The 15,986-nt window shown below is 36.5% G+C and overlaps 1 protein-coding gene across 1 annotated transcript in view; it reads left to right on the top strand.

Annotated features, from left to right (window-relative positions):
• LOC140163435 (DNA-dependent protein kinase catalytic subunit-like) overlaps positions 1-15,986 on the top strand; it is a 176,348-nt gene that overhangs the window by 45,722 nt on the left and 114,640 nt on the right. Inside the window, exon 40 of the mRNA XM_072186748.1 lies at positions 1,189-1,399. Within this exon, the coding sequence (XP_072042849.1) occupies positions 1,189-1,399 (211 nt within the window). The remainder of the gene's footprint in view (positions 1-1,188; positions 1,400-15,986) is intronic.

Here is a 15,986-nt window from a genome sequence, read left to right as displayed (position 1 = left end):
CTGTTTAATATATGTGATGCAGGGATCAAAAGACGAAACTTGGTGGCAAACTGCTTTTCAAGATATAGATTAAAATAGACAGAAAAAAATAAGGAATATAATACAAATTTAGGATGCTTTTTCACTAATAATATATGTATGCCATGATCATTTTAGCAAATGAGGTGTCATTTTAAAGTTTGCAAAATGCTTTCAAAGCAGAAATACTGACCTCAAAATTGACTTCCGACTTCACCTGTCCCTCTTTTGATGTGCTGCATCACATATATACAAACAGCTTTTATTACGAAATACAATATAAAGTAGACAAAACCCAGCAGGAGAATATTTACAAGAAGATTTGATGCGTAACATACAATTTAACAAGAATGTATATGGATTAGTGACGGATCCTGGACTTGCAATTACCGAGTCTGAGAGGCTAAAATTGGCTAAAATAAGCTGATTTTTAGACTTTTGATTTGTTTGGGTTTGACAACTTTGGATAACCCAAGAAAGCCTATATTGAAGCTTATTTCCTTTTGGATCCATTTGATCTGTGGAATGGCTTGGGGTTAACACCCTACTCTTCTCAAAACTGACTGAGTGTTGTGTACAGGTATGGCTCTTCTGTACACAGGACCAACAGCTTGACTTCCCTTTTGAAGCCTCTTCTGTGATCATACTGGTGATAAATAAATAAATAAATTTTGGATATATATAGCACAGGATTCAAAGCGCTGTAATTTCACTGATGTCATTTCACTGAGATGACCTGAATTCTCTCATGATTCTACCCAACTCTAAATGCACCAGAATGGAAGTCTGAATTTAATCTACAGATATTGACAATTAAATGCAGACTTTAATTTTTCCAGGTCAATATCCCAGCAAGTTTTCAACTGCAGAGAATCAAAACTGAGACCTCATGCACCAGAAGTGAGAATTTTAATCACTAAGCCTTGCTCTACTCCATTAGCGCCAATATGGCTTGCTCTACTCATATACTTTGCAGGGTGGCACATCCCCTCCCCTGGATCTGCCACTATAGATCATGTTAAAAGAAACACCAAGAACAAAGAATAACACATGTATTTTGAATGACATTACTTTATATCTCAACATTTATTGGCTCCACCAAAAATATAAACTTGCATGATTTATGACTTATATGGCTGGGTAAATAATTCAATTTCTTTTCACTCCTAGGTTGCGTGTGAGCAATTTCTGGAGTCATGAAACCCGTCTGCCGACAGGTACTTTAGATCGTATGGTAGCAATGTTGGAATGCATGTACTCACCTAGCACAGAGCATCAGTACTTAAGCTACGCTACTAGTCTATTATTAGAAATGACATCAAAGAGTCCTGACTACAAGAGAGAGGTGTTTGAACATCCACTGTCAGAGTGCAAATTTGAGGTAAGGAGGGAGAGAGAGAAATGACAATAAAGCGTGCACATATTCTTTACTTTGGTTCAAGTTTGGCAGTGATGTAGGTACATATTTAGCTGGTTGGCATGGTTGCAGTATCAAACGGCACATTATTCGTGCAGAACGTACATGTATGCATATGAGGGTGGCTTGTCAGCATGCTTGCAGTGCAAAGCAAAATAACCATTGACATCACTATCAAACTTGAGGTGAACCAAAGTTTACACATGTTCTTACATTTGTTTACCTTTTAAAGTTTTAATAATACAGAAAGAGTAAAGTAATGGGCTCAGCTGCACCCTGTCCATTATTTCCACTTTTTTTTCAACCACATTATTCATACATAAAGGATACTACATCACAGGCACTTATTCTTAGCTATAATCATAGAATGGAAAAAAACTACCCAAGGGTCCATTTCACTCAACTTTACAAAGCTTCGCAAGTCTTAAAATCATTTGTAACTTACGATGAGTTGTTTGTTCCATCTCAGTAAACTTACTTACGACAGTACCCTTTGTAAGTAATAGGGATTTACTTAAAGGCACCCTTAAAGTTACGTCTAGGCTGGGTATTCGTAACTTTACGAATGGTGACTTGAGTTATGAAGGGTTAAAAGTTGAGTAAAATGGACCCCTGGTCAACTCAAAGTACCATATGACCCTGAAATGATAAAAGAATGCATCTTCCATTTGCATAGCTAACAACTAACTTCCTCTTGCCATGGTTGAAGCTACTTTGAAGCATAATTTTGTGGCATGACAATTTTGTGAATTATATTGGACATATTTGTGGCATGAAAATTTCACAATTGCCATGTCCAAGTGTTGCATGCATATTGCATACTGCTTGAACTGATTTTCCTGGTGCAAATTCAATCAATTTATATGTTTTTAAACAATTTAAGTTTGGGTCAAATTCATCAGAATATGTTGACCATGCATGACAAAAATCCACCATTATCTAAGGGTAGTATACCCAGGGGCAGTAGTCATGGTATTGACAACTGCATGAGCAATTTTTATCTTTACAAATATTTCCCAATTATTTACCAAAAGTATGCCTCATGAAGGCCGGTGGGGCGGCCATCTTGTTTTTTATTCAAGAACATTTTTTGAAAATAAATTTAACAATGGCACTTGTCATCATAAGAATCCAAATCAATTGTTTAAAAAATGTGTTAAATGCTTCATTTTACTAAAGGTCGTCATATTTTTCTTAATTTGTTTACTGTTTACTACATCACTGTTTTGTTTACTTCTACTTAACATATGAATGAAATGTTTGTTGGAATAGTCCATTCAACTTATGGAGATGATGTTTTTTTCTCTTGCTAATACTTCAGTTATTAGGTTTCTATACTGATATTGAAATCTTAATACTTACTCAAACAATAAGAATTTTGTGGTAGAAAATAAAAGTGACCAGAATCAAGTCAATCAACATTGAACTTGAAACCCACTGTGACAGTGGTAGGCTCAAAGGGGAATGTAGATGTCGGAAGTTACATAAATGATTTTGATACAATCAGGATATCTCAACATTGCTAAGAAAATGGAGATGGGGTATATGTGACGGGCCACCACAAACCGCTCTTAAAGTCTGCAAATTGTATTCTGAGTTACAGTGCAAAATGTGCAGAAAGGTTGTATTCATATGTACATCAAGTTGGTGCTACATGTTTCTCATTTTCCTTGAGCCAGCCAAACACCTTTTAAACCAATCATTAATCCTATTGTTGAAAAGGATAATAAGCTTCTACCTCTGTATAGAATTTATAAATAGCTCTAGTCTTTGTTTGCTTCTAAATCCTGTTTGAGTCGTGGGTTAAGGGTAGACGAGGTTCTGTTGATCGAAGCAACCTAAAAATCGATTTTCATTATCTAGATCAATATATTATTGAAAATTAACACCTTGATGTTTTGCAAAAGTTCATTCTACAAATCGTATACTCTGCAAACTTGCTTAATTTATTGTTGTTAATTAGTTATGTGCGTTTTACAAAAGTGTTGTTGTTTCAGCCCTCTTCACAATGTAACTCAAGAACAGCAGCACCTATAAAAGTATATCTGTGATATTTTAATTCTTCTACATGCTCGCTATGAATTGAGCAATGCAATTTTTGCCAAAGCTCACTACCATTCGTAAGATGCTGTGAACTACCAAATCACAACAGTTTAAAATAATTAATAACCTTAACCAACAGTTAACAATGAGAGGACATTCCTGAACCTCATTGACTTGGGGATGATTTGAAGTGACCACCAATTATGACTGTTTGATATTTATTACCAGTAAAGTGGAAAAGAGACATTATGTAGCACTGACATAAGGTACCGTTTTGCTGAAGGAGCAATGTTCAACAAACCATTACTCGGCTTCTGGATATCATTTGAAGTCAAATTATATATTATTTTAAAGCTTATGATATATATTTTCTAAACACAAAATAAAACAAAATTGACCAGGGGCTGCTTTACAAGCATTCCGTGGTGGACGGTCACATATTATTAATTTTTATCAAGCTTATAAACTTAAGAGGGTACTACACCCCTGGCCAATTTTGTGCCTATTTTTGCATTTTTTTTAAAAATTATAGCGCATTGGTGACAGGTAAGATATGTATATTATAGGGGCAAGGACTACAACTACTGCACTGAAAATTCATTTTTGACTGTAACTCCACAACTGTTGTCTGTGCTGAAATAAAATTTCCAATGCAGTAGTTGTAGTCCTTGCCCCTATAATATACATATCTTACTTGTCACAAAAATGCAAAAATAAGCACAAAATTGGGAGGGGTGTAGTACCCCCTTAAAGATTCATTTTCAAAGAAAAAAATGATATTATTAAATGTGACCCACTCTGACAAAACCAGGAACAAGTCACATTTTTGACAATAAGCTTTAAAATGATACCAGAATTATACAAATAGCATCAATACTTTTCAAGATAGGGATAATTTTGTAAATGATACCTTGATATTTTTGCAAAATTCCTATTCTAAGTAATGGGCAATTAGTTTCCAGCTTTACACAGGATTGAATAGGGATTATCATAGTTCAACTGTTATTTATTGATTAAATAAACCTCATTTTAACAAAGTCTTTCAATGATTTGAAAGTCCACAAAGTCCCACAGTCAAATGCCATGAAATAAAGAATTCTAAAATTTTATTTTTTATGGGAATGTCATCTTTAAAGGCCTATAGCTCAAAAACATGTCTGGTGACTTGTTCCGGGTTTTGTTGGAGCTGGTCACAAATAGGATAGATGTTTACTTTCACAATACACCATGTAATAAGAATGTGAGAAGTACATTTTACACAGTTGATTGTCATATTGGAAGACACTAATGAAAGTGACAAAAATAATGAACTAGTTGCCGCCTTTCAAATGGAAGAGTATGCAATGTTGGAACATTTCAAGATACTTTCATTAACTTTATGAAACTGTCCTAAAGCAGGCTGTAAACTTCTATCAAGCCATCTTGTGTTATTACTGGAGACCCATCAGGTGTTATGGATAAACCAAAGGGGCGTTCAATCCCTTTAGCAATGCATCTCAGGAATGCACCTGTAGGACTGTACTGATGGAGGTGACTAGTTTTGTATTCTAGTAGCGTACTGCAGGTTTTTTCATTAATGCCCATAACAACAAAGATAATATCCTGTGCATCACATACAATTCCTACTATTTGAACACGTTCCCCAGATCTTATATCTTCACCTATGTTAGGCGTAAAGGTAAATATCTTATCACATGAATAATTTATTGCTATGACATTATCATTAATGGAATTGGAAGGCTGGCAAGTATACAGAATCTGATTCTTACTATTGACTGTCATTTTTGTTTGAATGTGGATATCACTACACATTACTTTGTTGACTAGATTACCCTCAGGACATGTATGGATGGTTATCATTTTCCTCTCTGCATCACCCACCAATATGTGTCCCTCTTTATCTATGGTTATACATTTTGGGTATCTAGCTCCCAAGATAGAGAAGCAATTACTATATTTGCCATCTATGTTGAATATATGAACAAATCTACTGTACATGCATATCACTACAATGTAATGTGATGACACAGCTATATCCTCTATGGAGATCATCTGTTCCTTATCTGCTTCAGGTATCAGCATCATAATTTCTTCCCCCTCAGGACCAAACATGTGCAGACCATTGTCGTGGGATTGAAAGCCGACTATATTCCCATTAGGACAAAAGGCTGTCTGGTCTAATATTTTTGGTCTTCCACGTTTTGTTGGAGTGATAGTAACAAGTTTCCACAAATCCAATGCTGTTAACAAAAAATGTGAAGTGTCATGTGAACATTATAAACTTATAATGTGTTTTCTTGTAATGTATTTTCATTAGTGAATATAGCCAGTAGTATTTTAGTAACTTCTGATATTTCAGCATGAATTTTCATTTTGTGCAAACAATAAGATCAAAAATTTAAATAGAATCATTTTATTAGTTTTGCAATTGCTGTGAAGTGGCTTGTTTTTATGAGAAATGTAAATGTCCAATTTGACATTCAAAACATGGCAAATAATAAAGGTGCTACCAGTTCGTTAAAATATGATTCATGACAAGGAGCTAGATTAGTCTTATTCACATTGTTTTTTCTTGGGATTCTTTCAGATTTGAATAGGGTTCATACTTGGAATGAGTTGTGGAGACAATAACTGCCAAAGTAGTCTGGTCATCCGATACAATGACTCAATTGTGAAAATAGGCAAAATTTAAATTACATCACAGGAAATAAATTGGAAACTCTTTATTCACCCTGGGATTACATTTAAATAGGGTTCTTACTTTGAGGTGGTTGTGAAGGTGCTGCTGCCACAGTAGCCTGGTCATCTGTTGCCAAAGTAGCCTGGTCAGCTGCTGCTGAAGTAGCCTGGTCATCTGCTGCCAAAGTAGTCTGGTCATCTGCTTCCAAAGTAGTTTGGTCACCTGTTAAACGTAAATTAAAATGGAACAATGACTCAATTGTACTATGTGAAAATAGGCGAAATGTAAATTACATTACAAGAAAATGAACTAGAAACACTTTATTCACCTTGTTTTTTAAAGTTTCTTATGATTACATTTAAATAGGGTTCTTACTTGGAGGTGGTTGTGAAGATGCTGCTGCTGAAGTAGCCTGATCATCTGCTGCTGAAGTAGCCTGGTCAGCTGCTGCTGAAGTAGCCTGGTCATCTAATGCTGCCAAAGTAGCCTGGTCATCTGCTTCCAAAGTAGTTTGGTCACCTGTTGAACGTAAATTAAAATGGAACAAGGACTCAATTGTGAAAATAGGCAAAATGTAAATTACATCACAGGAAAATGAACTAGAAACATAATTATGCACCTTTTCTTCTGCACAAGTTTCTTGGGATTCTTTCAGATTAACTTGAAAAGGGTTCTTACTTGGAAGTGATTCTGAACATTGTACCGCCAAACTAGTCCAGTCAGTAGCCTGGTCATCTGCTGCCAAAGTAGTCTGGTCATCTGTTAACCATAAATTAAAATGAAACAATGACTGAATTGTAAAAATAAGTGAAATTAGAGAATAAAGGTATTGTTTTTAGCTGCTGGAGTGCATCTATCAGGCCCGTAGCCAGCCCCCAAAAAATGCCAATGACCCAAAAAGTCCACTTCTTTGACCCAAAAAGTCCCATTTGCCAGCGTAGCGAGCGAAAAAATAGAGGTTTTTTATGCCTTTTTGGTCCAAAACTGTCCAAATCCGCCCCCACCAGTCCAACAAGGTCCAAATTTTGAAAAAAGGTCCACTTTTTTCAAAATCAGAACTCCCCCAAAATAAATCCTGGCTACGGGCCTGGCATCTATCGTCTTATATAACATGGGCGACATCATTATTTTGCCTCATTGTTTTACGCCAACGACGCACATGCCCTGTCCCGTGTGATATCGGGTCATATCGCATGGGTAAAGCTGGGTAAGAACCAATAAGATTGCAGGAACGTTCTCAAGTGATTAAGAATGTAAATTACATCACAGGAAAATGAACTAGAAACTCTTTATTTTATGTGTGTTTTTCAGAAGTTTGTTGTGATTCTTTCAGATCCATTTGATTAGAGTTCTTACTTGGAGGCTGTTGTAAAGTTGCTGCTGCCAAAGTTGTCTGATCGTCTATAAATTAAAATGAAACAATGACTGAATTGTGAAAATAAGCAAAATGTAATTTACTAGAAATTCATTTCCAATTGGTTAAAAAATATATATTAAATTACAGGAAAATGATCTGGCATAGACTTGCAATATAATGGGTATGAAATCCCTGATTTACATGAGAAAATGTCCTATTCGACATTTTAATAGCATTAAAGACCTTATGTAAAAGACTTTGCTGCCAAAATCATGTCGTTGATAACCCTATTGAAAGGCTTCTTATTTACCTTGCATTTCTAAATCTGCTAGTAATATGTTCTGAAACTGTGGAAGACGACCATTTGTTGGAAATGGATCTTGTGATGGAGATGCTACAATATGTCCGGACTCGGTAGTCTGGTAGTCTAGTATACATTAATTAAAATTAAATGAAACAACAAAAAATTATATTATATCACAGGAATATGATCTGTGGAGAAAGTGTTCAAAATTTCATAAATCGTAGAAAAACAATCTGAACATTGAGTAGCAACTGGGTGTAAAATTACCGTTTTGCATGAAAAATGTCCAGTGTGACATTCTATTCATATAAATATAGTACACAATCTGGTCCATGTAGACCAAAGGTGGCAAATTTGAAATTGAGATAAAGGCAAAAATATGTAAAAACCCAATAAAATACATCAGAAAATAGACATCACAAAATATTGTAACTTTAGAACTAAGTATGCTAGACCAATGGTGTTTTCTAAACTTAGGGCGTGTTCACACTATGCCTGTTTTGCCCTGGGTCCCGGGTACAACCCGGGTTAGACCCAAGTGTGAACAGGAAAAAACCTCAAAAAAATCGACCAGTCAATTTTTTTAACCTAGGAAAGAGTAGGTTAAAACCGGGTCAAACCGGGTATGACCCGGTCAATTGTAGTGTGAACAGAAATTCACTGTTTGACCCGCATTACTAGAAGTAAATGCAACCATTATCACCCCATTTCTATTGTTTCTGTCTGAACTGGGAAAAGAATGATTCACTTCTTTGGCAATAAAATCAATAAACATCTATTCCTGAGATAAGAAAGTTATTTTCATGCCAACAAATTACTAGTATTATCGAATCAAGAAGTAACAATTATTTTTGTGAGTTTTTAACCCAAAACAGCTACAAGAAGCAACTAGATAAATTACATAAGGTGGAATTAGAAAATAAAATTTGAAAAATTAGCATAATTAGGCCGGGAGCCTGTTATATATACCGGTAATAGTCAATGACAGAATATGTATACGCCTGCATCATCAGTAGGCTTAGGTAAAATAATCAACCCAGGTCAATTTTCTTCATGAGAGTGGCTATAGTGTGAACAGAATTTTTTTGAACCCGGGACCCGGGTACAACCCGGATTAACTCGGGTCCCGGGTAAATAATTCATATATGTGAACATGACCTTAATGTGTTAATTATAGTAACTCAATTTTCAAAAATGCCTCCTTTGGCCTTCATAGGTCAGATTATGTCACATATAAGAATTTAATTGACTCACTTAGGGACCATCCATTTTCTTGTCCAATAATTTTTTAATTTTTATTTTCATGACCCCAAACTGAGACATGGCAAATAGCTAGATAATTCTTTATTCCTTATAACCAATGCACAAAATTTGCCAAGGTCTGTTTTTGCAGCGTTCTTCTTTCTTCTTGCAACTGTACAATGAGCCATCCCAGCCATATACTCTTGCCAATTGTGATATAAAATCGGATTTAAAGAGCCCAAATTTATTGGTCTCGCTATGAGTTTTAATTTAAAATATTGGATGAGACGTAGCTGAGTGTAATATTTTAAAACTCTTATCAATATTGGGTGTAAAGCATCCAATTATCATTATTTAAACAATATTCATAACCTCATGAATATATGTGATGTGTGTGATCCGATCATATTGTATTATTTGTAAAAATGTGAACGCAAATGGAGGTCATTAATATCTCTTCATACAGGGTGTATCAAAATGATTGGTACCTATCAATTTGGATGTTTATTGAAAAGCCTGCCTCTTCTAAATGCAACATTGGATACTTATAAAATTTTCAAAATTTTCAAAATGTATAGTGTATGACTTGTTAATATTATACAATTAATCTACAAATTATTTGGATCTGATGTTAAATTTTGATATGTCAGGCTCATCCATTATTTATGAAAACTGATGGGTACCAGCTTTTGATACAGCTTGTATACTCCTATATCAAAGCAGCCAATCAGAAAAGCGGTTAGAAAAGTATGCGGAGTGCATTGATTGTGTATAATGGCACTCTGTGAACTACACGCAGTGCTTTCACACACATTTGCATTGCGTAGGATTGATTAATTTTGAGGCGGATTGAAGCATTTATATTTGGTTCTATTTTCCAACATTTTTAGTGATAATTTTGTTATAAAAACAGTCGGTAAGAATCATTGGTTTTATTCTCGTGTATGAACTAGGTTAATAAATGCGTATCACTTGTTGCTTGAGAAATTGTATAAAATAATGCACTTGTACTGAGATGTTGATGCGTCTAATGCACTCCCCCTTCGATGCATCAACATCTCAGTACATGTGTAATTATTTTGTACAATTTCACTCCCAACAATTAATTGATACGCATTTATTAATCTATATACAAATGACCGCAAAGTATGTATTGTTCCAATGTCACTCATAAATAACCTGATCATTTTTTAATGCACACACAAGCATGCGTAATCACTGTGAGTAAACCCGTGTACTTGTTGATCGCCTATTAAATGCAAATTAAAACAGTAAATGGAAGATATATTTTTAATAGTCTTAAAAATTAATCAAAAATTTGTGTTATTTTCATGAAACAAATGTGTAAAATGCCGGATGCACCATCTGTGAAATTGTGTGAATTTGTCAGGGTTTGTGTTGGGCGTTTTAGTATGCGATCGGGCATACTCACGGCGATTACATGTTTATGTTTGCACATTATTAACGATACGCAAAGGGGGTTATTTATGTGCAAGATTGGAACAATAATGTAGAACAATATAATGTTTAGTCCGACTAGACAAGTCGACATAAGGAAGTAAGCAAGGAACAATAATGTACCTCAAGTTGCAGTCAATTGTGAGCTATTAATGACCTCCATTTGAGAAATTATTTAATATCAAAAGGACATTCTTTGTATTCAGAATGTAATGCGATATGTCTGATGTGCTCTCATGTCCCACAAAAAATACTGTCCTAACACTCATACCAGAGCCCTTTTTCACCTTCTGGTAATTTGTTGAGATCCTGTGGAAGAGGAGCTTTTCTTAGAGATGCTTCAGAAGTTGCTCCAGTATGTCCTCCCATTGAAGTCTGGTAGTTTTGTAGACCTAATTAATTAAAATAAAATGAAGCAACAGATGACACATTTTTATAGGGAAAATTATATTACAGAATTTGATATGTTGAGAAACTGCTGAAAATGTATATTTTTAAGTCAGAAAAAAATCTGGGCAATGAGTAGCATCTGGGTGTGAAAGAAAGTTGTATGTACATGTACCACATCTGACTCTCGTGTTAATAGCAAGAAAATTGTGTGAACCAATGACAATTTCAAATTTGAGATATGATTATGGAATACCTTATTAAAAACATTGCAAGGTTGTCAAGTGGCTCAATATCTTGATTATGTCACATAGTAGCTTATTCACCTTGTCCTCCTGTCAGAATATGAGTTCAAACTGAAACCAAGGGCAGTGGAACCGGAGGGAAGTGCCCCCACACTTTTTGGATGGGGGGGCTGCCCCCCCACACTTTAATCAAACCCAGTGCGGGTCTAATACATTAAATCAACCAACAATCCCACTATCCGGGCCAAGATTTATACAAGAAAAATACTGTTTCAAACCTTTTCAAACTAAAATTATACACAATAGTACCAAAATGGCCCACATCAAACGGCTTCAATTTGGCCTTCATTTTCCAAAAGTTTCTCACTTCATAAATTACTGCCCCCCCCCCCACTTTCAAAATTGTTCCGCCGCCCTTGACTGAAACACACTTTTAGTGAGATCATTTACCTTTAATAACATCCTGAATAGTTGGCCGCCTTTTGAAATCCATACTCCAGCACTGTCTTATCAGATCTGATAGAAACTCTGGGCAACTCTCAGGTATAGTAGCTTGCTCTCCATTGCAGACTCTGAAGACCAGTGTCTGCCATTCCATTCCCGCAAAGGGTGGTGTCCTAGTGTAGATCTCTAACATCAACATCCCAAAGGCATAGATGTCTGCTGGTTTAGAATAGACACCCTTTCCTCGTTCATTCCCTTTGTGGATTTCTGGTGCCATGTAGCGATAGGTTCCTCTTATGCTTGATGAAGATTGTGATTGGTGAATTGCACGTGCTAGACCAAAATCACATAACTTCAGCACATGATCAGCACATAACAAGCAATTGTTGGCTTTAATATCCCTATGCAGGAAGTTCAATGAATGTAGATGTTCAATAGCTGATGCAGCCTCTTTCATCCACCTGCACTTCAAGTCATCCGGTAAAGGTTTGGATTGATCTGACAGGTAGTCATGAAGTGACCCGTTCTTGGCATACTCTAGGATGATCATGTTGATTGGGCCATTAGTGTAGAATGCTAAAAGAGCTACGATGTTGGGATGATGAAGTTGACGCATGATGTCAACTTCTTCTTTGCGTAGAGCATAGACGCTCTTTGCTGCAGCCTCAGTGTATCCTTTGAATGGTTTCTTAAATGTTACACGGTTGACTGTTCCAAAGGCTCCTTCACCAAGACGCTCATGAAAGTTAATGTTACTCAAATCAATGACATCCTCCATAGTTGTATTAGTGATTTGACAAGACAAGATCTCCCAAGTGAATTTTCTGTCAATGATGAAATTGTTCATATAAAAATGTTATTTCTAAATCTTGACTGTAAAGATTTTAGGAAATGATTCCTGATCCTACAAAACATAAGTTGCAGGCATGTATAATTTATTTGGCTTATAATTGGCCAAAATTATTTGTTTTTTGTTACTGTGCATGTCGATAAAGTCCAAAGTTACGCTCATGAAAATTCTTGCGACAGTCACACAATTAACACGCAAATTCTATCATAAATGCTGCACCTGACTGCTTCCTCATTATATCAATACATGATGTTATGTCATTTTTTTCACCAGCCATAAGATGAACAAAATATAAGGAGGCAGTTGGGTTGACCAAGGCCCCCAATTTTTAATTAAATTTTAATGTGGTTTAACGCTGACGGCGCAACAGACAGAGCGGCAAAACTGCAACATGAAGCCACGAGTATCACCACTTTGTTTTCTGTGAGAGTGTGGTACTCCCTATGGATAATATAGTTACATGGTCTGACTAGTTTAGCACAGACTAGTTTTAAACTAAGTTGATTATCAAATCAGCTTGTAGTTTCCAAAAACAATTGCTAAACTATTACCAACATACGCAAGAAGAAATTTGATTAAACGCCATATTTTATACGATGCAGCTAGTGCATCATACAGGGGGGGGGCATTCAAGTTTCATAGAGTACACATGCATGACCAGAAAAACACAGAAAAAAGGGTCCTTTTCAGAGAATGAATGTGAATCTTGCTTAGGGGGTCAAAAGGCTTCAAGAAAAAAGGTTTCTTTTTAAACCTGTAGTTGGTGCGTTTAGGGGTCATTTTTATTGTACCCAACTTAACCCAAGTGCATTTTTTTAAAGTTTATGTCTTCTGATTTGTATCATCAGGACCATCCAAAAAACATTTTAAATATTAGAAAAATTATTTAAAAAACAAAAACTATGTAATAAGGAGTGTATTTTATCAAAACATGATAAAATCCTGCTTAGGGGTATTTTTGCTCAAAAGTCCAAGCCACAAGAAATGTCAACATCATGTTGATGTTGGGAATTTCAATTATTCCTCCCTACCCTTAAGAGCTATGAGTCATGATGAACACACCTGAAACCCCTACTACCCATAACAAATAGAGGCCGGTAGCGATCAATCAAGAAAAAACACACGTTTTGAGCTGGTTGAAGTAGAATTCACCCAGAATTAAAAACACCAACTTTTTTCAGCATGGGCATGCAGGCACACTGACTTTTTTAGATTCCCTTTTCAAGTAACATCTGTGTGATGAATGTACTCTTTTTCCATTTTTGCTGCATTTGATAAGTGCGTATTGCATCTGATCTTGAAAAAAGTATGCTTTCTACTTGTTTTTTATGCGAGTGATATGCAACTTGACATATGAGGGGCTGTGCAATAATTATGAGCCCCCGGGGGGTAAAATTTCCGCACAGCTCGCCAAAAATCGCTTGCCTCCCCTCTCTCGGCCCGCCAAAAATTGCTTGCCCCCCTTCTCGGCCCGCCAACAATTCTTTGCCTCCCCCCTTGAACATGCCAAATTTTTGGGATCCCAAATTCCAAACTTTAAATGGTTTAGATGTATGTTGTGTATGGATGGCGGAAACCTTCAAAATACGCCTAAGAATACGCCTAACCTTAGACGTCTAAGATGCAATCTTATCTAAGATGCATTCTTAGGCGTCTAAGATGCATTCTTAGGCGTCTAAGATGCAATCTTAGGCGTCTAAGAATTTCGCGGTAGACTTAAATCAACGAATCACATGACCAGAAATTCCAAACAACCAAACATCTTAGGCGTATTCAATTTTTGACCAATGAAATCTTAGACGCCTAAGATTTTACACGCCTAAGATTTTCTTAGACGTCCAAGATTGACCATTCGACCGTGACTAGTGATGGACGGTATTGCAAATTCGATCAAAACGTGCGACGGGCGCTGATTAGGCCGGTATCACTTGTAAAATGGCGGTCACACAATCTGAACAATTTCTCGCTGAGATCAGGCGTACTATACACGATGTAGAACTTTCGACAACTATCGGCAGAGAGTGTTCCAAACTTACTATGACAAAATGAACGGAACCAGAGATGACGGAACTGATTATCCCGCCGTACTCTCGATCACTGGCACTGCGCATGGTGGGCGCACACCACTAAATAATCTTCCCATTGAAACACGTGTAAAAGCACCGGTTTTCTCTCCTCATTTTGAGGCCTTTTGGGCTCGTTTTAAAATATTTTATGATGACCAGTTGATTGCAAATCGATGCAAGTTTAACATTTTCAATGTATGGGGTCCTTCCACCTCGTTTTCCCCTACAAGGCCGCGAACAGCGCCCTCACTGTTTTTGACATGCTCTCAAGACTGCAAACCCGATTCTGCCATTTTTTTAATTCGCGGACCTATTTTCTCAATAATTATAAAAAAGCTACTCTGTCTGATAATTAGTCCAAACAGCAGCCCATAATACCACAAAAACTTTCCGTATTTTACCGAACTTAGTAGGGTTGCACAAATGGCGCATTGATTTAGTGGTGTGCTCCCTTTTGGGAGCTATCACATTGGTGATACCGTCCATCACTAAAATATCAATCTTAGACGTGTAAGAATTCTTAGGCGTGTAAAATCTTAGGCGTCTAAGATTTCATTGATCAATAATTGAATAGATGATTGGTTGTTTTGGATTTCCGGTCCTGTGATTCGTTGATTTAAGCCAACCGCGAAATTCTTAGACGCCTAAGATTGCATCTTAGACGCCTAATGCATCTTAGACGTCTAAGATTGCATCTTAGGCGTATTCTTAGGCGTATTTTGAAGGTATCCGCCATCCATAGTTGTGAGCGCAGCGAGCAGGAAAATTTGCATATTTAAGCGTTTCCGTACCGTTTTCCTATGCCATTTTAGAGCGTTTTATTAAAAAGGCGCCCGTGAATGTGTGCCAAAAATCGCTTGTTCCCCCCTCGGCTCGCTCGTAAAATTGCTTGCCCCCCCCTTCGCTCGCCAAAAATTTCTTGCCCCCCCTCTAATTTTACCCTCCCCAGGGCTCATAATTATTGTACAGCCCCTGTCAATACCTTAAGGTTTTACCGTCGTTACTAAACCTATCGACCAAATTTTTTTAAATTGACATATTTTGTACATTGATATGTGTAGATAATAAATCTGTAAAAAAAACAGGGGGTGACGGACCTCACTTTTGAGCTACGGCTGTTTTAAAAGAGGTGTACATTTCAAAAATCTCTGTACACTTCAATGGCAAAATCAGCAATTTGTCCAAAATATACCACCTTTTGCGTTGTATAAAAAAATTGTCGAGACAAAATTTTTTTAATTTTATATATGTTATGAAAAAGAAAAAGCTCTATAAAATCGCGCAAAAAAAAAATTGGGGGGTACCGGACCTTGTTTTCACGTAAATTGACCAAAATAGGTCAAAAAGCATTTTTACTGCGACACCATGCGTAGTTAATTGCGTAGATGGATATTTTGGTGCGTACAAACGCGTTGGTATACAAGCGCGATCTGATGCCGGATCAGCGTTCGTTTACGCATATGGCCACAGAAAAG

Source organism: Amphiura filiformis, chromosome 11 (genome assembly GCF_039555335.1).
Source record: "Amphiura filiformis chromosome 11, Afil_fr2py, whole genome shotgun sequence".
Classification (NCBI taxonomy): Eukaryota; Metazoa; Echinodermata; class Ophiuroidea; order Amphilepidida; family Amphiuridae; genus Amphiura; species Amphiura filiformis.
The sequence above is the reverse complement of the archived record's forward strand: the minus strand, read 5'-3'. Positions and strand labels throughout refer to the sequence as shown.